General features: G+C 33.3%; 3 protein-coding genes across 4 annotated transcripts in view; 1 reads left to right on the top strand and 2 right to left on the bottom strand.

Annotated features, from left to right (window-relative positions):
- Nucleotides 1–22900, top strand: part of LOC129807050 (glutathione hydrolase 1 proenzyme-like) — a 40790-nt gene that overhangs the window by 4582 nt on the left and 13308 nt on the right. The window contains exons 1-3 of one of the 2 annotated variants that reach the window (XM_055856034.1): nt 14247–14585; nt 21115–21506; nt 21691–22084. In XM_055856034.1, coding sequence (XP_055712009.1) covers nt 14581–14585; nt 21115–21506; nt 21691–22084 — 791 coding nt within the window. In that variant the 5' untranslated portion in view covers nt 14247–14580. Of the gene's footprint in view, nt 1–14246; nt 14586–21114; nt 21507–21690; nt 22085–22900 lie in introns of those variants that run through there. The other variant, XM_055856032.1, reaches the window with a different exon arrangement.
- On the bottom strand, nt 1722–3061 carry LOC129807088 (probable isoaspartyl peptidase/L-asparaginase GA20639). The gene is made up of 2 exons (XM_055856126.1): nt 2942–3061; nt 1722–2755 (listed from the first exon to the last, which is right to left on the bottom strand). Exon 2 carries the CDS (start codon nt 2750–2752, stop codon nt 1895–1897), a length of 858 nt encoding a protein of 285 aa, XP_055712101.1. The 5' UTR covers nt 2753–2755; nt 2942–3061; the 3' UTR covers nt 1722–1894.
- On the bottom strand, nt 6072–10466 carry LOC129807081 (probable isoaspartyl peptidase/L-asparaginase CG7860). Its single transcript, XM_055856106.1, has 2 exons — nt 9457–10466; nt 6072–7150 (listed from the first exon to the last, which is right to left on the bottom strand). Exons 1-2 carry the CDS (start codon nt 9505–9507, stop codon nt 6215–6217), a joined length of 987 nt encoding a protein of 328 aa, XP_055712081.1. The 5' UTR covers nt 9508–10466; the 3' UTR covers nt 6072–6214.

The raw sequence follows: 22900 nt of genomic DNA, 5'->3' as shown, positions 1-22900 counted from the left end.
GAATCTGGTATACTTAATCTGATATGGATAAACCATGGTCATCCAGAACCATTTATGTCGAAGAAAACACATTTTGCAACGTCTTTTTTGGCCATCTACTTCTGGGACCAGGAGTGACCCACTTTTCTCGCACAAGGACTATTTGTTAGAGGAACTCAAATGGTACAATTTGTGGTAGAAACTTTTTTTTGGACATCTTACTTTTTTTTATTCATCGACTTTTGCAAGAATTTTGAAGTGTTAAACGCAAGGAAAAAATTACAGAAATCCTAAAAGAGTGGTTTCTGGAGGGGAAAGATAGACGTGGGGATGAAATTGATGTGATATTTGTATTCCTTGGATCAACTTATGGGGGAGTACTTAGAACATTCCAAGTCGATATCTTCATTAGTTTGTCCAGAAAATGAGATAGAAGGATTTCTGTCATTTTTTTCTGTGCGTGTAAAATGTTAAAATTCTTGCAAAAGTGGATGAATAAAAAAAAGTAAGATGTCCAAAAAAAAAGTTTCTTCCACAAATTGTACCTTTTGAGTTCCTCCAACAAACAGTCCATGTGCGAGAAAAGTGGGTCACTCCTGGTCCCAGAAGTAGATGGCCAAAAAAGACGTTGCAAAATGTGTCTTCCTCGACATAAATGGTTCTGGATGACCATGGTTTATCCATATCAGATTAAGTATACCAGATTCTAAAAGCTAATGAACCAAGCTTTCCAACAATAGTTCACTCATCCAATTATGTTCATCAGGAGCTGAGATATACCACTCCAAACTTTCAACCTCTTCTAGTGACAGAATATATGATCTCATCCAATATTTATAGAATTTTTAATGTGTCCTCCTAATACCCATATTATGTCCCGAAAAGCACCTTGTCCAGAAATACCACACGTTGCCCTATGACGAATTTTTAAATTCTCAAATTAAAAATTCATTATATAATATAATTATTTTTCATATTTATATATTTTTTAAGCAAAATCGTTTTGTTATATCAAACATAATATTTTTCATTATGGTGAAAATTACCAGTCATTGGTATCGTCAGGAAAATTACTTACATTTTTGGCTTATTTTTGTCCCTATCGTTCATAGAGGCCTAAAATAAACCAAATCAGATTCTGTTGGCTTTTCGAAGGTTAGATGTAAGACGTTTCACAAGTTTTGTTTATCGGTTTCATTTTTATTGCTGATTTTCGGTCAGCGAAAATTGTCTCGTCGTTCAAGGGTTAATCACCTTTTTTTAATCATTGTAATTTTTCCTTTTAAATAAATTAAAAATATTTTTCTCGTAAAATATTTCACTTTTGTAAGAATTTTTTATAAAAATGGAGATTGAATGCAATTTTTCAAAAGTTTTAAAGCGCTCTATAGGTTTCCTATTAGCCCTATGAGAATCTCATTTTGTACCTTTGAAACATTCCAAGCGAATTGTTTCATTCTAATTCTGGAATTTGTATTTATAGAAAAAAAAATACTTAATAGTTAATAATTTAATGAATAATAAAATCTCAGCAATGCTTGGAAAATAATTTTCCTGCAGTTAAAAAAAGTCTTTCAGTTGAAGGCATTCAATTTCCAATCTCTTAGAATCATGTAAAAGTTTTAAATTATTTCTAAGCTCTGGGAAATGGAAGATCAAGTGAAAAGTTCATCTTCTTCGAATTCTGGGTAAATGAAAAGAAAAACTTTAAAAAATTTCTAAAGAGTAAAAAAAAAACACAGTTTTAGGAATTATTAGTAAAAAAAAGGAGTTTATTGAAGTATTTCTTGAAAAAGATTGGATTAATTTAAATTTTATGCTTTTTCTGCGATGCTTTCCCCATGGCGAATGCCATAGAAAAGATCGTCTCCCTTCTGATAGGCCCAGGACATTTTTTGGGATGAGAAATAAATCCCTACATTTCATCTTTGTCAATTGTAATGGCTCCAGCAGTTCCTCCTGTTACCTTTGTCATTTCTTTCACGGATTCTTCGGTGGCTTTCTGGGCATTGGCTCCTTGAAAGGCAATTCTGTTGATGATATCCTTGGCTAGGACAAATTTCATGATACTTTCTCCATGACCAGTGGTTGATACTCCGCCAAAACGGTCATCAGCATAGGTGCCACTGCCCAAGACTGGGGTATCTCCAATTCTTCCAACGTACTTTCCTGTGATGCCTCCTGTGGAAGTTGCTACAGAAATTCTTCCTTCTCTGTCAATGGCTACGGCTCCAACAGTTCCAACCTCCCCAGGAGTAGGGGCTTCTTGGCCAATCTCTGTTTTTCCTGGCTGAAAAATTCCCTGATTGCGCTGCTTCTTGAAAGTGTCCAGGGCTTTTCTTGCAATTTCTGTCACCAATTGTCCAGATGGTGAAAGAATTTCAACTCCCTGCTTAGCAGCAAATTCCATAGCTCCTTCGCCCCCCAGAAAATTATGCGGAGTCTTCTCCATGACCATTCGGGCCAGACTTATTGGATGCCTGATGTCTTTCAGGAGAGTTACACATCCTGCTTTGATGTCAGATCCTCTCATAATACTAGCTTCCATTTCTACGGTTTCATTGAGCGTGAGAACTGATCCGTAGCCTGCATTGAAATTTTCATCCAATTCCATGGATTTTACGGCCTCTTCCACAGCATCCAGGACAGAACCTGTTTCCCTTAGGACTCTGTATCCAATTCTTGCAGCTGCTCGGGCTCCATTATGCTTTCCCTGATCACGAGAATCTGGAATGTCCCCGGCACCACCGTGTACGAGAACAATTGGCTCCATTGTCTATTCAGAGATTAAATTATTTCTTATCAGTTGTTAGCTTTCTCAAATACGATTAAATTACAGATTTATTGATAACGAACTTTTTCTGCTAAGATTTGAGGGAAAAAAATAAAGTTTAGAATGAAGAGAACTGTGAAAATGCCTTTAGAGAGCATATTCCGGGAATTAAAAGACTTTCCAACTCACCAAAAATGAAAATCTGCAGGATGAGAAACAGTTAGAACCAGAAGTTGTAATAAAAAGATGCACGGAATGACAAACACAGCTGATTCTTTTATTATTTCTCTTGATTTAAGAGGTGATTATTGAAATGTCAAGTCATTTGATAAGGAAATAAGAGGTTTGTGTCATGGGTATTGAGTACCTAAAGCTCTTTAGAGACTCTTGGTTTAACTTTAAACCTTGTAAAATTAAATAATTTCTATAAATAGAAAATACAGTAGCTCTAGGATATTAATAATATATCTCTAATTTTTAATAAACTAATTAAACAAATTTTGATTAATTTTTAAAGATTCAAAATGGAAATTTAATCATTTATTGATATGTAGTAAATTATTCATTTAATTCCTTTTACAAGCATTTCTTTTTTCTTCTTTTCATTAAACTTATTTTTCATTTTGTAATGTACACTACTCTGAAAAAAATATCTCGTAAATAATCTCGTAAAAAATTTGTAAAATAAGTCAATTTATGTGGAAAAGTAACAAGATGTTTGGCTACCCCTGTCGCCATAGGGATTCTCGTAAAATCTTTTCATTTTCAACAAGATTTCTTGTTAAAACCGAATCCACCAAAATTAATTAACAAAATTCTTGTAAAAGTTTTTGCAAAATCTGGTTTTCATGGGAATTTCTCAATAGATGGCGTTGCAAAATATATCGTTTTCTCTTTCATTTTGATCCCTTTCTCTCAAAATGGTCTTGGAATATTTTCTGTCAAATTGTTTATCAATTTGGTGGATATAATAATCACGATTTTCATGCTTTATGTTATATATAGCAATTATACGCCGGTATGCTGTGTGCAGGAAATGGTTAAATAGGACTTTAGAGACCATTTCCGACTACAAAATCGTCATTTTTCGGTGAATAAAAAAAAGAATACTGACAAAACTTTTACAAGATTTTGTATATTATTAGTAAAATATGTGCAGTATCCGGTATCAACAAGATATCTTGTTGAAAATGAAAAGATTTTACAAAAATCCCTATGGCGACAGGGGTACCCAAACATCTCGTTACTTTTCTATATGGGGCAACGAGATTTTACATAACTTTTACGAGCGATTTTTATCAGAGTAACCACGAACATAAACCTGTGTAAAATTATACGGTGCTAAAATGCACCTAATGTGAAAAAATTCACTCACTGAAATTTGTATTAATAAATAATTCTTTTAAAATTGTGCTAAGGCAACTTTAAAACACAAATGTCGTGATAAACTTGTTTTAAGTAAGGGTAAAATTCGGTATCATTCAAGACAAAAGAGACTGTAATTTAAATGCTTTTCCTAAAGAAACCTTCATGAACATCCCTATCTTAACTAATTGTAATTAACGTTATCATTAATTTGTGAATAGGTAGTAGTTGACCATAAATATTGACCATAGTAATAGGAATGAATCGAAGCGTTTGCCATATACGAAACGAATAAAATATTTATCTAGATATTTTTTTTAATTAAAGTCAAAAAATGTTCGAAAATAAAACAAATCTAAAATGTTGTTTTCGAAATAAACCAGAAAAACATAGTTTTGGAGGGGGTGGAGGGACGTTAGGGGAAAAAATAAGAAAAACCTATCCGGATAATGTCCACTAATAAGGGGGCATCGAAGACCGGAAGTCAATATCTCTTACCGTTTGATCTCTAGTTCGGAAAAAAATTTAAGGTCAAGTAAAAAATATAATTTACGAAAAAACTTATTTAATTATCAATACTCAACCGATTTATTGCCGATAAAGATTGATGTAGCCGGATTTGAAATTTAAATACCTTTCCAAAAACTCCAATTTTAACTAAATCGGTTAAAAACTGAGCCTTCCAAAGTAATTTACCTTTGACCTTCAATATGGCGACTTTTCCGGTCGTTTCTACCAAATATTCCTCTAGGCTACTTTCGAAACTTATCCGATAATAAAAAAAGATCTATAGTGGCGTGATGTGAAAAAGAAAAAGAACGTCTAGTTAGAGATAATATTTTTTTTTTATTTGGGGTCACCGTAAATTGCAAGGAAAGGGGGTGGAGGGTAGATCTGACATTAGCTACTTCTAGCCGCCCATCGACATTTAAACTTTTCCGAAAACCACTTGTCAATATCTCTTTCCGTTCTCTCTCCAGAGGTAGTTATACGACGGACAGACGGGCCGGACGGACGGACGTCCACGAGAATAAATTGTTTAGCACATATTTGATATTCGTAAACTATTAGTGACATATTATTGTCAAAACGTGTAGATCCAAAATTTGGGCACTATCTGAATAGGTCAATTTCACTTCGGACCGCAAAAGTTGAGATTGTAAAGAATCTTAGCTAAAATCAAATGTATTTTCGGAAAGATAATTTTATTGGGAATTTTTCTATGATTTTGATTTTTTTAGTCCAATGGCTTCTCGCCGAATTCTTGCACCATATTCCTAATTCCCTTCTTTACTGTGTTATCACACTTGCACATTAAAATTTTAATATGATTCACATTAATTGTCGCTGGTGAGAGTCCTAATGTGTATTTTGTGTGTTTGAATCATTTTATATTCAAAATTTGATCAATTTGTTGATAAAAAAGTAGATTTGGCCCGCAAAATTTGATATAAATTGATTTATAGCATTAATGCGAAAAATTAATGCGATTTTCTCTTTAATTTTTCAATGTGAAAAATATTTATGCTTTAGGTAAATTTAAACTTATTTTTGCAGGTTAAGTCCACTTCTTTATCAATAAATAGAAAAACCCCAAATATTAAGTGACTCAAAGACACAAATAACATATTTGGACGCTCACAAGTGACAATTAATGTGAACCACATTAAAATTTTAATGTGCAAGTGTGATAACGCCGTTAGGGGCTTGATAAATCCGTCTCCACAGTCTCAAACGGCTTTCTTCTCAAACCCATAGCCTCTTAGGCTTTAATGACCCTTTATAATGGACCAAATTCATTTATAACACAGATAACACATTGTTTGAAGCTTAAATCGTCTGAAGGTAGCGCGCTTTTCCCTAATTCAATTTTTTTTAGGAGTTTAATCTTGTTAGATCTTAATCATTGACTAAATTAAATAAGCTAATTTCACCTATTTATTGAACCAAATACTTTCTTATCTGTTTCTTTATTTCACTTTATTATTCTGAATTGTAATCGTAAGTGATTTTTTACAAAGCTACTTCTCTAGCTGTTTTAAAATTTACAAAGCTGCTATTTTACTTTACATTGTGAAAGCATGTTAAATTAATATTTTATGCTTCCTCGGTAAAATGATCTTCAGGACGAATGCCGTAGTGAATTGTATCCCCTCTTTGATAAGCCCAAGACATTTTTCCAGAAGATGTATAAATTCCGGGATTCCCTTGAGAATCTAAAGCAATCACTCCAGCTGTATTGTCTAGTAGTTCTGTCATCTCTTCAACAGAATACATTGAGGCATTCTGAACATCCATTTCTAAATAGGCAATTCGGTTAATGATATCCTTGGCTAGATTAATTTTCATGATACTTTCTCCATGTCCTGTTGTTGAAACGGCTCCATATCGGTTATCTGCATATGTTCCACTGCCCAAGAGGGGAGTATCTCCTACACGTCCAGAATATTTGCCTGTGATACCCCCTGTTGATGTAGCAGCTGCTAGATTTCCAAAAGCATCCATTGCTACTGCTCCGACAGTTCCTGGTTCGCCAAAAATTTCTGTATTACCTGGATTTGCTGCTTGACTATCCAGCCAATTTTGCAGCGATGCCTTTGCTCTCTCAGAGGCCATCTGTCCAGGTGGATAGAGAATGTGGACATTTTGTTTCCTTGCAAAGTCCAAGAGGCCCTCACCCGAGAGGAAAGTGTGTGGAGTTCGGTCTTTAACCAATCTAGCTAAGGATATTGGGTGTAGAATATCCTGAACACCTGATACACATCCAGCAGACAAATCTCTTCCATCCATGATACTGGCATCCATCTCCACTGTCCAGTTCATTGTGAGTACAGCTCCGTAGCCGGCATTAAAGCCTCCATTCAATTCCATACTCCTTACAGCTTGTTCTACGGCATCCAATACCGATCCCGTCTCCATTAGGGCTTTAAAGCCCATTCGGGCAGCTAATTTAGTCCCTGCAAATTTCTCTGGGTCTCGCTCATCTGAAGTAAAACCTGCTCCGCCATGAACAAGAACTATTGGTTCAAGTTCCTGCAATATAATTTAATAAAGATGAATTAATGTCGAATAGTGAAATATAATACTTGTTAATTTATTTATAAATTAGAAAGAAACAGCAGAGATTTATAATTTAAACTTTGGCGGGATGTTCAGCTCAAAGTTCTTTTATGTGAAGCATATTACTGCTAGAATTTAAGGAAAGAGTAGGGGAAAGTCGTCTGCCTTTAAATGCAACAGCCTTCAAATGTTGCGATTTTTTCGTTGTTTTCAAAAGCATAAATTATATTCTATTAACTATTAGGTAGCTATCCATCATCCTCACAAATCATCAAAAAATGGAGAGCCTAGCTCCTATTTCCTAGATGCTAGATAAAAAAAATGAAAATGAGCTCTAAACTGTAATTTTGATGTTCCACAAATCATGTGATTTTTCATAGTAAAAATCATTTTACAAATAAATCTTCCATTGTGACACATAGAAGGTTAATCAGGCTTAATATTTCTGTTAATACATTTTGGTTCAGATCACACAATTTTTGTGGGTGGCAAAAATTTGCAAATATCACCCTGCAGCAGCCTTTAAATGCTAATGTCATGTGCCTTTAAATCCTATCTTTCCATACATCAAAACATGTGAAATCGAACTCCTACTTTTCTCTGACGAACGTCATACAAATACTTATAACCTGCTATCTTGCTCCGGCCGGGATGTTTCAAGTTGACAATTTTCAACTTCAATGGCTTTTTCTTCCAAATTTTCATGTGCAAAACAGTTTTTCAGAAAAATGTGAAGAAAAGTTATTGTTTAATGTCTTTTGACTGCAGTGATAATTTTAGTGAGTGCGTTAGGCTTCAATCTAATCATTTATAGCCCATTTAGTTTTATTGATTCAATATTCTCACTGAAAAAAAAACATTTAAAGGCAGCTGCCTCGCGTTTGAAGGCAGACTATGCCAGCTGCCTTCATACAAATCGACATCACTTTTTTAATTTCCTCAGAAGGAAAAACTGAGGACTTGCAAGTGCTAAATAAGGTAATCATATACGCCGAATGAACAAGAGAATTTTTTGGTGTAGTAGAAAATAAAATCCATTTTGTGGATTCTTCAGAAACAAATTTTAAATTTGGAACTCCATTTTTCGTTTGAAGGCAGACGACTTTCCCCTATTTATAATCGTCGTTTTTTCAACTTGTCACCGTCCTGGAGCTTAAACGGTAAAAGATATCAACTTCCGATCTTCGGTGACCCTAATACATAAAAAAAATATCTCCCGACTTTTTTTTCGATAAAAAGACATGTTTTAGAGGTAGTCCAAGCGAACATTGCGTCGAAGCATATCTATGACCGGAAAATTCGCCATTTTGAAATATTGAATTAAAGGTCAAAGATCAATAACTTTGGAGGGCTCATTTTTAAACCGAATTGGTTAAATTAGGATTTTTGAAAAGGTATTGAAGTTTCGACAGCTGCATCGGTCTTCATCGATAAATGAATCGGCTAAGTACCAATTTTTTTGATTTTCGAATGCTTTTATAATTATCAATTTGATTTCTAATAGACCAGTGTTCACCAAAAGATCATGCGAGAAACTAATTCACGGTGAGCTCTATCTCGTGAGTTCGAGCATTTCGCAAAGATAGGATGCTTTGCCATCTCTTTTTACCAGGTTTTCTTACTTCGAATTCTGGGTGGAAAATCAGCGTTTTCCTTCCCTCTCAATATATTTTGCAATAAATATCTATTAATCGGCAAGGAACAAGTTCTAAAATGTGAGCGTTTTATTCTGCTCAGTAAGTTTAATGTAGTCTCTATAGATGGGCTAACGAAAACTTATGGGGCGTGGCTTAATTTTTATGTTGGCGGAATCTTATGTACTGGACAGTTCTATGGCTTAAACCGAGGGACGGTTTAACGTAATTATAATCAAATTAATGATTAGACTAGGTGAAAGCGCGCTACCTTCGGACGATTAATACTTCACACAAATAATTTTTTTTTCTATGTGTTATAAATGAATTTGGCCCATTATAATATTATATTTTAATAGTTAGTCCGATGACTCACATTTTCAGAAAAGAACTAATGGTTGAAATCCGTTGGGAACATAGAGAAAAAATTGAATTGTCCAAAGGTAGCGCACTTTCCCCTACATTCTTATCACTTTCCCATTAAGCCTTCTCTCGGCTTAAGCCGTAAGTCTATCTAGGGCACTACAGGTTCGGACTAGTTTTATTTTAAATTACATATTTAAGCTAAAAATCACTAAGATTCTCAAAGTTCAAACTCGTATTAAGAATAATTTTACCAATAGAACAAGCTAACAAGGCACTTACTTGGCACAAGGAAGATGCGATGAGACACAGAAAAGCGAGTAAAAGTTTCATCTTGAATGTGCGACAACTTCTACACAAGTAATTTCTCAATTGGCTCTAACTTAAGCTGTTGATCAGTATGAAGAGCTTCTATTTTTCCCAAGGTAGCTTAATGGATTATGATATGAACTTTAATGCAGATTGGTGGATGGACATCTAATCAGGCAATCAGTCATTTCAGGTCCAATTACCGGACTGATATGAGTTTATTTAGTGATAATTGTCACATTGTGTTTATCAATTGTTTATGACTACTTTTCAGGAGTTAAGACGTGGAAAAAATGTGTCTTATCTCTATCATGAAATGCCGTGAGAGATTTTTCCAATTTTCTTTATTGTGTAGGTTTTGATATTCGTCTTTACATTATTGTCTTTAAATTTTACACATGATTGATTTTAGGTGAAACTTTTTCTGGATTATTAATATCATGCAACCTTCAGGCTTTTCTAAAACAAAGCACGTGACAATTTATTATTCGATGAACAATATTTATTTTATGAAATGCTCTTGACACGTAAAGAGTTTCAAAGGTATAAATATACTTTGCAATTTCTTGGAGGATTTTTCTTGTTTATAGTTCCTGGTTCAATAAATTGACTAGAAACGAGTCAAAGACTCGTTTTTATTTGTTTCTATTTTAGAAAACATGGATACTGGATCATTGAAGGTAAAAATATTGTTAATTATAGTCTCTAATAAGCAAAGAATTTAATGCGAAACAGAACAAAATATGTCTGGCAAGTTAAGTATTTAATTAATTTGATCAACTGGACTGCTAAACGTAGACACTTTTTTTCTGTATTTAGCACATAAGGTAGAAGAAATTTTAAGTGGCATTATGTCTACGTTGGCAAAAAAAATTAATTTACAGAAATATTTGGGGGTCTTCCAGGCTAAACAAATTGAAACACGCGCGATTGTTAGAACTGTTAATTTCCACTGACGTTTTCTGGACTGATACTTAATGACGTTTATCACATGATGGGATTAAAGGGGGGTGTTTTGTTAGAACTAGAGTGAGAATTATACTAAATTGAATGAAATGCATGATTAAGCATATTTAAAACTGACCTCGCTTCAAAAAGAAGTGCTGAGTTTGATCATGCATTTCACTTTGTGATTTAAAGGCAGAAGCACATGTTCATCATTATTACATAATCTTATTTAAATAGTTCAAATGGCTCTTTTAGAGACCGGACCTTTCGCACAACTCTTTTTTAGTCCTGGCGACTTACATGTCAATCTCTCTAGTACCTTAGGAGCTCCTGCTTATTTCCTTCCGGTCCGTAACGTATCCCGCGAGTACACTATTTTTTAAATAAATAAAAGTTCAGAAGTTAATAGAGCCCCTACGAAAAATACCCTCGATATAGACATCCTTATAGATTGTAATCATTGAAAAGAATCGGATTTTTATCGATTTTGAACAATATCTTATAAACACTTCTTTTTCCCAGAATATCCATATATTCTTATTGGTACTCAAAGTTCTAACAGATACGAAAGAGTTAAGTATACTTTTCACTACTTCCTTTCATAGGTATTCTTGCTCGTCCTTTCTTCTTCGTTTCTTCAGATTTACTGTTTTTTCAGCTTTCCGGACTACCCGGACATTCTCTCAACTGGCTTTCGGTAAATATGAGCGTACAAGCTCGTCTTCTCAAGATGAAAGTGTTCTAAGTGCATTTGTTTTGTATCAGCGTTTGTTGCTAATGACGAATAAGTTATAGCAACAGAAGTTTTCAATTAGGATTGATTAAACGATTTAACGTTTGGAAGAATGTGACGCATTATAAGTAACAATGGGCCTCACTATGATTTTATATTATTTCTTAACTTTTGGTCTTCAATTCTTCATGACGTTTCGACGATGAATGTCCTCTTTATCGAGTTTCAGATTTGGAGGGAACATTTGCTGCTACCAGAATAGCGACATTCAGTGTCAGTCCGCTGAATGCTGAACTTAAATTTGAAAGATTGTGATTAAGTCCAAGTGCAGTGCAGCAGCAAATTTTTCCGCCTGTATACACGATTTTTCTTCAAATTTGAAACCCGATGAAGAGAACCATCCATTCTTGAAACATTACGAAGAATCAAAAAGTCGATTTAAAAAAGGTGCTATTCCATTCACTACCTGCAAAATTCTATTGGACAAATAATTCAATCGAATATGATATTGATCAGTGGGAGTAGTTATGTCATTTTTAAGACTTCGGCATTTTGACCGGGACTCGTATTGGTATCATCCGTATAAGCAAACAACTTCGAGACGACTTGCAGAAGATACGGAAGTTGGTTGTACTGAATTTACGCTGAAGATCCCAAGTTCTAGCATATAGTGAGCTCTCCAATATCCAGATAATTAGGAGGTTAGGACTGAAAATAATAGATAATAACCCATACGAATGGATTCTCTTTTTTTTGAGTTACTTGAGTGTTTGACAGTTGCCATCCCTCATATGGATATCGGAGAGCCGGATATTGGAGAGCTGAGTGTGTTCTGCCGCTTTGAATATTCACATAATTAACAGCAGCATAGCGCTTATAACGCTCACTTGACAATATGACTGGGACCTATCTCCGTTCACTGTATCATAGACCTTTATAGGAAAAAGCGCGGAAGTAGTAAACGTGGGATAGTTCTAAACATTGATTTTTATGTCTACGTCTACACTACTTGGACTTATGTCGATAATTTTTTCAGTTCGAAAGGATTCCTGTAGTATCTACAAATTCGTATAGGCCTCGTCCTCTGAAGATTTATATCTAATTAACTGTCGTATTTTCAACAGCTAGTTCTCTGTTGATCTTATAGGCCTAAAGTCTACATGGTTACACCTCGTTCCACCCCAATTGCCTTCTCAGCATACAGCTTTAGCCTGGTTAACATTAAGTTCGATAGGACTTTACACGGCATCTGAAAGAGCGATCCTCCTACAACCGTTGCAATACAGTCCTTTTTCCACCATATTTTCACTGAGAAAAAAAAACGGGGGTGCGATTAACTTTTTTTGCTCATAATTTTAACACTTTTTAGGTGTAGAAATATATCAACATTTTTTAATGTTAATGTTAATGTAATGTTAATGTTAAATGTTAATTTTACACCTTTTTAAGGGTAAAATTAACATGAAAAAGGGTGAAATCGAACTCGAATATCTTCCTGAAGTGGCGCAGGGACAGGTGTGGACAGCTAAACTAGATGTCATGGGCCTGCGACCCAAATAGGGATAGGGGAAGTGCTTATAATTTTGGACAGTCTGCATATAAGCATCGATATCCTAAGTTTGAAGTGCCATATTTTCAATACTAATTGACTTTTCTTGTTACTCTCTTTTCAGAAGGATTGTTTAGAAACTTGGCAAGCTATTTATCATCTCATTTTTACTAAAATTAGTTTTAATACGTTTAAAAATGAATTGATATGTAGAGGTGAATTTGACTCTTATTTTGGACAACTTGGTTATTAATTTTTACAACTTGTCTGTAAATTTGGACAGATAATCCGCCTCAACAGGATGCCCATTGTTCTTCATTTGATGAACCAATCTTACCAAGTCCTCTTCCTGTTCATGTAAGGGAAACGTAGAATGTCACAGAAGCCCGGAAACTTTCCATATCATTAATTAAAGTGAGTTGACTTCGATACTCCAAGTACGTGCGGATTCGCTCATTCCCTGCCCTTTCCGGGAGCCTTTCAAGGCATTTCTCACTGCATCTCTTTCGTAGAGATGATGCTCCTTCATTTCTCCAGGCATTTGTCCAACCTAGTCATCACAAAAGCTAAAACTTCACGAAATTTCGTGAGAAAAACACCTGTCCAAAATAAGAATCATCACCTCACTGGTGAATGTCTTAAAAAATTTCCCATTTTTCACACGAAAAATATAATTCACAAGGCAAATCTCACTTCAGGTCAAATGTACAAATCATCAGTAACGTGAATCAACACAATATTCAATGAATATTCAATAATATCACTCAAAAACAGCGAACAAACTTTGTTAGTACTTCACCAAAACTAAATAAGACTGAAGTAAGCCACGAAGTTCTGTCATATTTCTCGTAAGCAATTGCTCACACTGAATTTTCAACAAAGCAATTTCAACTCAAATCATATTCAAATTTTAACGTATTTAGTGTTAAAATATTCCAAAAGGAACAAATATTTAGATAGAATTCATTATTCATCAAATATTGGAATAAAAATCCATCATTTTAATCAATTTATTTTTAGTGTCCAATGTTATCCTCAAAGTGTCCAAAATAAGAAACTGGACAAAATTAGAAGCATTTCCCCTAAGCGGTTGAAAATTATGATGATAAAAAATCAAGTACTGACCACAAATGTGTTAAAGCCTTAAAATAGAAATTCGTTTCCTAAAGAATTATATTCATTTTTTTTAACCATATACCCCAAGTTTTATAAATATTTTTCCCTCCAATTTGGGAAAAATTTTAAATTATAATTCACACGGCTATTACTTATCTTTTGCAATAGTAATTTTTTTGCAAAAAAAATGACAACAAATGGAAAAGTGTTAGAGATGAAATGCAAAACATTCACAAGTGGGAAGGTAAAAAAGTATTGTTATGAATTTCAATAGTCATCATTTAGTTGAGCTTTAGTGCTTTCCATTTACGGTTGTATTGGTGAAAAACGCAATACTTATACATATAGAGTCTTTAGTTTGATCCACCTGAAAGCGTTCGTTATCGCTAAAACTGCTAAACGTAGCAATTTTTCCTCATCAGTTTCATTTCAACCGTCTCACCGTCAAGTCGTGATTGCGGTGTGACTTGTGCAGTCGGTGAGCTTTTTAAGTATATAGTAAAAAGTGCATTTATTCTACGGGTTTTTATTTTTTATTATTGGCAATAAGCTGAGAAGGTTGGCTGCAATTTTAGCTGTGAATGGTTGCTTTATAGTGAAAGTGATCAAGGATTTACTGTATTCTTACGTTCTTTTTGGTTTAAACTTCAAGGAGAGTGGAGAGTGTGTAAAAGTTATAGATAATTTTTTTAATTGGGCAAAAGTTTACATGACCTAGAGGTGGATTAGAAAACAAAAGCGGGTGATAACAATGATGTAAGTTTGCTGTGTGATCTAAGAAAAATTATGATCATAAAATTGAATTTGATCTATTGCCTTGGTTCAATAGAAGTGAATTTTGGGAAATGCTGGAAAAATAGTTCGTTTAGTTTTTTTTATGATTATTTGAGGTGCATATTGTAAAGTTTATTAACATTTTTTTTTTCATCTTTTACTTACAAGGTTTACTATTAAATTGTATAATTTATAAGCGATAGATTTGTTACGTGCAATGTCAATGTAAGATCAAGACGAGCCAGACTAATTTTATTTTATTGATGTTCCTCAATGCATAAATTTTATTGTCAAATGGTAAAATCTATTCTTCATTCATAATATTCATTTTCAATTCACCACGTTCTTAAGAAAATCTATCACCAGAGTCACGTTTTAATGACTGCAAAAAAGACACTGTAAAAATATTCCGATTAAAATTATGAAAATGCGAAAATATAGAAAGTATTGGAGATATGAATTGCAGTCTACTTCATTAATATTAAAACAAGTTCCAAAATTCATTATCATAATGTAAATTAGGATTATTTTATTTTTATCTTTTCATTTGTTGCGTAATTTGTATTTAAATCCTACTATCTCACACATGATGTTGAACTTTTCAAGCTTAATTGATCAAAAAGTTTTTTTTTTGATACCCAAATTTGTATAACAAAAACAAAGAGTTCAATTGGACAATTTACAATTTTTTATCGTACACCATCTTTATTTCTATTTTAAGCATTGCGATGCAAAAAATGGTCAGGCAGGAAATTAGCAATAATAGTAACAATTTCAGTCAATTCTTTATAAGAATTGATATTACAATGGGGAGATGCCTTCAGAAGATTCAGTTGCGAGAAAGTCAGATGAAAAGATTTGCGCAATTTTCGTTTTTTTTATTCACCATGCAATTTATCAATTTGAGAAATGGGAATATGACAGGGATATATCGTGCACTTGGCATTTGATTTCTGTGTCATATGGAAATATTGCGATATTTGTGAATCTACTTGTTAGTCAAATTGTCTTCAAGTGTTGTAATCAAATTAATACACTTTGGAAAATTTGTTGAAATTGGTAAAATATTGTGAAATTCTCAAGTGCCATGTTAAAGTTCTATGATATTTGCCATGATCGGAGCAAAAATCGGTTATTTTCATAGAAAAATGTATATGTTTTTAACTCAAAGAAACTCATTTGATTAAGAGTCTTTGCCCGAATGCAAACACATTAACATAGGATGTTCCGAACAATTTTGAGTAAGGATTGCCACAAAGTATGGCTTTGAAGTATAAATCTGCACACATAAAATTTTGACTCTAAATTTAAGAATATATAAGATCCTGGGAACTTAAATTGGACATGAATCCCCGAGGCGTTTAAGTTTAGAAGCTCTAAGCGAAAAAGTTGGGCTAGAATCCCTAGCTCTTTCTAGTTAAGAGATTGGGAACTTAAGTTCAGCATTAGCTGGAAAATGAAAAATGTCTACATAGTTTTTATTTTTAAGATACCGGTGTCCTACTTGTCCATAAAGGGTTAACGAAGGCGATTTTGAGACTGGCGGTTTCTTAATCGTATCGAAATATATTCATTACAGAGGCAATCATTTTTACAATGTCCATATCCCGTGTTAGAAGAATCTACTAGTCCGTTTGCAGACTCGCCCAGGAGCGTCTTCCCGTGGTGTGGATGCTTCTTCCATGTTCCCGGAGTTGTTGGGCGTAGGCGGTGCATTATATTACGTTATTAACATATGAAAATTGCCTAAATTAGACATTCAGATCTTTGCACCGGGCGGGACTCGAACTCACAGTAAGTCGAGCCGGGGAACCGATCCGCCCAAGAGCCAACGGTCTTGCCTATTGCGCCACTGATTCCCCAGACTAGCAGACTGGTGGTGACTACAGGGGGTTCCGGCTTAAGTGAAAACGAACTGAACGAATTTGATATGCATTTGTTTATTTTTGGCAGCTAATGCCCCTAAATGCATGCAAGTATTTTTCACGCGTTAAATTTGGAATACATTTTTTAAAAAAATGTTTTGCATACATCACGGCGTTTCCGTAACTTTTTACAAAAACATCCCCTGGGGGTATACAATTTTTCTGTGTCACTGAAGTGAATTCTCGGGATTTATTTCGGTCCCGAGAATTGCTTTCAAAGCGGAACTCCCTGTAGTCGCTTAAAAGGATTATCATATTATACTGTTCTGTGAATGGTAAAATTAAGGTATTACTCTTTGACAATAATCTATCTATTAATACATATAGTTAACGTTCTAGGTCTAGCTCTTAACTGAGATAAATGGGAATTATTTGAATTAAAGTTAAATTTATTTGGAGGCATAAATCAATTAAGAATACAATCTAATGAACAATTTAATCTTAATCTATAGTCTTAAGATAATCTGATTTGCTTGCCTACCGGTAATGAATCGATTCATAACCGATAACTAATTTTAATTCGAAAATCAATTCTTTTACTTTTAAAACTATTTTTGGATGACCTTTTGAGTGATTTCACTGAGAAAAAAATGGGAATGCGATTAACTTTTTTTCCTCATAACTTTAACACTTTTTAGATGTAAAAATATATCAACATTTTTTAATGTTAATTTTACACCTTTTTAAGGATAAAATTAACATGAAAAAGGGTAACTTTAACCCATAATACACCTAAAAAGCATAATATTTACACCGATTTCGGATCAGTAATGCAGGGTAAAATGAACATTTCCGGAATGTTATTTTAACTTTTTCGGATTTCTCTCAGTAGTGTTATAATACAGTTCAAATCTATTGAGAACCGGTAAACGGGAAATGATGTGAAAGTACTTTTCAGAGATAGTATGTAAGTCACGAGTTCCAACACTTTGCAAGGCCTAGGACGCTTACCATCCCTTGTGTCTTATTAGATTTCATTACTTACTTCTAAGACGAAGTTATGTTAGTGTGTTTCGATTATAAGAAATCTTCTAAACTTTTCTTGAAAGTTTCTTTTACCAAATTTTTTCTGAGTGTAAATTAGGAGAACACAGAAAATTTCTTGCACACATTTTGACGCAGATATTGCTTCATATTTCCATTTAGAAGACAGTTAAAAAGTATATGAAGTAGTATGGCAAATGTGCAAATATTGGTCAATGAAATTGTCCTCGCATTCGGAGGAGGTTAAAATCTTGCAAAAGTGGGCCATAGGTTTTTTTTACTCCCTTTGTAATTACATTATAATAATTTTTAATAATTGAATACTGCCACTCCGTGGACCAGCTGAAAGATTGATTTGCAATTTTTTCGGCATCAGCTGTGCAAGAAAATCCACTTTTTTTCTCTCTTCATCGTTCATTCATGTATTCATTTTCATTCATTAAGAAGTCAACATAAACTACCTTGACTCTCACTCTCGTTGGAACGGGCATCGTGTGCGGTGAGATTTTGGCTAGAGAGGTGAATATGCAATGTGGAAGTAGCAAAAAAGAAGCATAATTTACCTGTAACAGTTTTTTTTAAAGCTTTTTAATTTTACAAATGTTGAATTGAACCTTCAATTAGTCACAGATAATTGTTTTTTTTTACCACTTATTTTAAAATCCATTATATTCAAATTGGAATACTTTTGATAATGATTTGTGACAATTCTTGAATATGGTCATTAATTCATTACATTACAGAAGATTCAGGGACCCTTTTAGAAATTTTTACTATAAACAAAAAGTTTTTTTTTGATTTTCTTTATTTAGAAAAGTAAAAATCGTAAAGGTATTACATTTTTTAAAGATGCCTTTGGCAGTCTTATATCGTAGTTTTTCAAGTTGTTTGGTTGTATTCAAATTGCTTTTATTAAATCGTAAGGTGGGAGAGACACGTGTTAATCGACTTATTAGTAAATAATAAATCACGTGGAATAAATAGCTGTTGGTAACATAACAAATCCCGGTAACATTTTTGTTTGCATTTTTTAATATAACTACAAGAGTTGGTATTATTACTTTGTATTATTACTATGAAATTACTTTGAATTTACAATAAGAATATTTACCTATAACTATGTTCTTGATAGTTTATTCTTGTCCAGTTATATTTTCTATTATTGTGGTATAAAGACAAAAATTTAACAAATTATAAAAGCATTACAAATTACTTCCGGGCCTTTCATTGAGAAATTTCTCAACAAATTTGTTAGAAAATTTTTAAAACCATCAAATGTCAACGAAATGTTCGGATTCAAAACTGGGCTTTATTGCGAGCTTTTGTGTGAATTGAGAATTACAAAAATCTGAATTTCTTAATGGAAATTACCCATTAAAAGATATTAAAAAACATAAATAAAATCATTCAAATAAAGAGAAAAAATTATGAAAAGAATACTAATTGGAAGTGTAAAAAATAATATCAAGATTGAAATAATTTTATAGGTTATCCTGGAATTAAGCACTATTGGAGTCTAAAAAAACTGCTCGTACACTCTTAGAAAAGTTTAGACATGATTACTAATGTATAATAGTAGAATAGGATATTATTGCCATATTAATTTAAAATGATTATAATAATCATAAAATATTTTTTTCATAACAATTTTATTAGTAATAAGAACGAAAGGCAATATCTAGGTAGATAAGTTATGGCAATTATTTCATATAGATTTCACAAAATATTACATGGTTGTGTTAATTAAATTAAATTGATAATTGCAACTAATATCAGTAACGAATTTCATTTAGTCATAACTACCAATATAAATACATGAGCCTATATTTTTATATAGTTCTGTCAACTTTTGCAAGAGTTACGCAGGGTTATTCAACTAATTCTGGTCAACTATTTCATTTAGTTACCCGAACTACATATGAAGTTGGGTCTATATTTACTATATTTTATAGTTCTAATAACTGCATATGAGCTTCTCCTAACTAATTTTTTCTAAGAGTGTACTCCGCAATTATAACAATAAAATCCATAGCATACTTTTATTAGTATACAGGAAATATCTTTCGAATATTGAAAACATTTCCGAAAATATTTTAATTTTTTAAATATACCTATAATGTGAAAAATGAAGTTCTTGTTTTGCCCTGAGTCCTTCGATAAATTGTTAGAAAAACGGTTTTTAAGTTTTCCCTAATAAAGGACGGCAAAGTATCCTATGCTTTTCCAAATGCCTGAACTCGTGACTTCTGTGCTATACTTCGAAAGTACTTTCGTATCTTTTACCATTTACCGGTTATCAACCAGTTTATAAATTTTTCAAAACATCGCCCAAAATAGCTTAGGATTAATAAAAATAATTTTCGGATTAGAAGTAGTTATAGGTTATGAACCGTTTCATAACTTATTGAAATCGGTTCAGGTTTGTCAGGAATTCCAAGACCTATATTAACGGTCCTTAGGTCGATAGGGGTATTCCGAAAGGTTCCAAGTTTCTATCTCGAACCGTTTGGGCTTAGACCTGGTGACAGCTTTACAGACGGATAAACTGCTTGACGTCGTTTTTCAAAAATCCTTTGAAACGTGGATATGTCGAGAAAAGTCGTTCCCGTGGGGTTGAAAACGGACTGAAAATCAACAGTAAAAATTAAACTGAGAAACATAATCAATGATAAGACTTACGTCTAACTTTGGAAAATCCAACAGAGTCTAATTCGGTGTATTTTGTGCTTCTATGAACGATATGGACAAAAATAGCCCAAAAATTTAAGTAATTTTTCTGACAATACCAATGTTGATTTTAAGGGTAAAATCAACATGAAAGAAGGGTAACTTTAACCCATAATACACCTAAAAAGGGTAATATTTACACCGTTTTCGGATCAATACTGCAGGGTAAAATTAACATTTCCCGGAATGTTATTTTAACTTTTTCGGATTTCTCTCAGTGTACGATATTCGATGTTCGTACGATGTTCGAATAATGTGGATTTCTTTTGCTTTTCCTAAGAGATTTCCACATGATCGTCACATATAGTTATCAATAATTGATAATGAGCTAGCTAATATTTAAATGAAATGTTTAAATCTCTTAGGAAAACTTAAAGAAAATTCACAATATTTGAAGGCATGAACGCTCGAAGGGAGGGTATACTTTTCCCTACAGTCTAATGAAGCGGAAGTAATTCAAAGTAACTATTCTCAGTAATATCACAATTTCCTATCAGGCATTGCTTAATTGATTTTTTTTACTTAAAATATTGTGTAGTTTTACTTATCAATATTATGTCTTCTTAATTATTTACAAAGACTTGATTATCAAGTTACGTTAACGAAACCTTAAACATGGTGCTTTGAAGTGCGTTGTTAGAATTACATGTGCCACAGCAATGAATCAATTTTAATTGATGTCACCCAACTGATAAGGCACAAAAAGAGTATTTGCTTTTGAAAAAAAAAAAAATAATTATATTAGTTAAATCTTTGAAAAATAGTTTATGTTATTGAAGACTCTGAAGACGCATTTTCTAAGAGGCATTGACGTGATTAAATATTTACGCAGAAAATGAGTGAAAAAACATTCTTGTTGCTGCATATCTTTGCAGATTTCCAGCGATAACAAAGAAAAGGGTGTTAATTGTTGCAATTTTGGCAGCAATTGTCGTGGCTGTGGTATTGGTAACTGTGTACTTTACTGTTTGGAAGCCCAAAGATGATAAGGAGCCAAGGAGGATGGGAATTGTGGCGAATGGGATTGAATGTGCGGATATTGGAATGGAGATTCTCAAGAAAAATGGAACAGCAGCAGATGCTGCTATTGCAACGCTTTTTTGCGAAGGAGTCACTTGTCCGCAGAGTATGGGACTTGGGGGTGGATTTGTCATGACGATCTACTCAAAGAGCAAGGGAATGGTAGATTCGATGATTGCCAGGGAAGTAGCTCCACTGGCAGCAACGACAGATATGTTTAAAAATGGAACAATTGATTCAGTTGAAGGTTAGTTGGGCAAAATGATAAGAAAACTCATAACATTTAAGTCCCTATCTTATATTTCAATTCATCGAATCGAAATCTTTAGCTATTGTCTTTCTTTCTAATCTATTTTTTTTTTTTTGAGTTTGTCTCTTCGGAATTTTGAGAATTTTCTCACATGATTGTGATAGTAAAATCTTTTTGATAGGTGGTCTAGCAATTGCCGTTCCGGGCGAATTGATGGGTTATTGGTCGGTTCATCAAAAATACGGTTTATTGCCCTGGGAAGACCTTATCAGGCCCACAATTGAGCTCTGCCGTCAAGGTCATGTTGTATCGCATTATCTCGAACGTATTCTTAGTGGTAGAGCATCAAAGATTTACGGTGAACCAAGTCTGAGGGAGATTTATATCAATCCCGAAACTAATGATACTTGGCGATATGGAGATCGTATCAAGAGACCTAAATTGGCAGAGACTCTGGAAGTTATTGCCAGGGAGGGTGCGAATGCCCTGTACAATGGAACACTTACTAAAGCATTTATTCAGGACATTCAGAATTTTGGCGGAATTGTCACGGAACAAGATCTACTAGAATATCGGTAAGTGAAGATAGCTTTTTACATTACATTTCTCTTTTAGATCTCTGAGATATAATTTTTTTTTAATCTTGGCAGTAAAGTTCAAGTAAAATCACCGAAAAGTTAATAAAAAGAAGAGTGTTACTTTTATCAGTTTAACATTAAAATTCTACATGAAATTTTAAGTAAAGGGTAAATTCCTCAAAACATTTAAAAAGTGAATTATTGTGTTCTTTTTTTTAATAATAATTTTTTTTTTATTTTACAAAAATAATATTTTTACTGAAAGTTTTCATGTTGTTGGTTATAAACTAATAAAATATGCTAACTAAATGCTTTATCATGCGTGATTTTGAAGCTAATTCTAAAGTGTTAATGTTTTCAGTAGAACTCATTCTTTATGATAAAATATCCTACTTGAATTTACACTTATACACTAAAACAAATATGTGAAAAAAAACCTTTAAAAAATAAACCCTTTTTGACCTACCCAAAAAAAGTTAGAAAAGGTCAAAATTCAAAAATTGATCGACCTGTATCTCCGTTCTAAATTATCATTTTGACTCAAACTTTTGTCTGCAATTTGTAGTTTCAGTTTACAGTTTCAGTTCTTCCCAGTTTCAGATAACGGTTAAAAATGGATGGTAAAGTGTTCCAGGCCTTGCACAATGTTAGAACTCGTGATTTAGAAGTTATACATCAAAAGTACACTTTAGTATAATTTTTCTATAAAGTTCTTTATTGGTTCAGTTCATGAGAAAAAGAGCAATGATCACTTACGAGTTCAAGGATTTCGTAGAGTTTCTCCTACTGGACAATTTCTTTTTAATTTTACCG

The sequence above is a fragment of the Phlebotomus papatasi genome, chromosome 3, assembly GCF_024763615.1.
Source record: "Phlebotomus papatasi isolate M1 chromosome 3, Ppap_2.1, whole genome shotgun sequence".
Lineage (NCBI taxonomy): Eukaryota > Metazoa > Arthropoda > Insecta > Diptera > Psychodidae > Phlebotomus > Phlebotomus papatasi.
Note: the sequence above shows the minus strand (reverse complement) of the source record. Positions and strands in the feature narration are given on the sequence as shown.

What these genes read in the sequence shown, in the direction of transcription:
- LOC129807088 (XM_055856126.1), bottom strand. Translation starts at nt 2,752, where the DNA reads ATGGAGCCAATTGTTCTCGTACACGGTGGTGCCGGGGACATTCCAGAT.
- LOC129807081 (XM_055856106.1), bottom strand. Translation starts at nt 9,507, where the DNA reads ATGAAACTTTTACTCGCTTTTCTGTGTCTCATCGCATCTTCCTTGTGC. An exon ending in TCGCATCTTCCTTGTGCCAA is followed by an intron (nt 7,151 to 9,456) that starts GTAAGTGCCTTG and finishes ATTATATTGCAG; the next exon opens with GAACTTGAACCAATAGTTCT.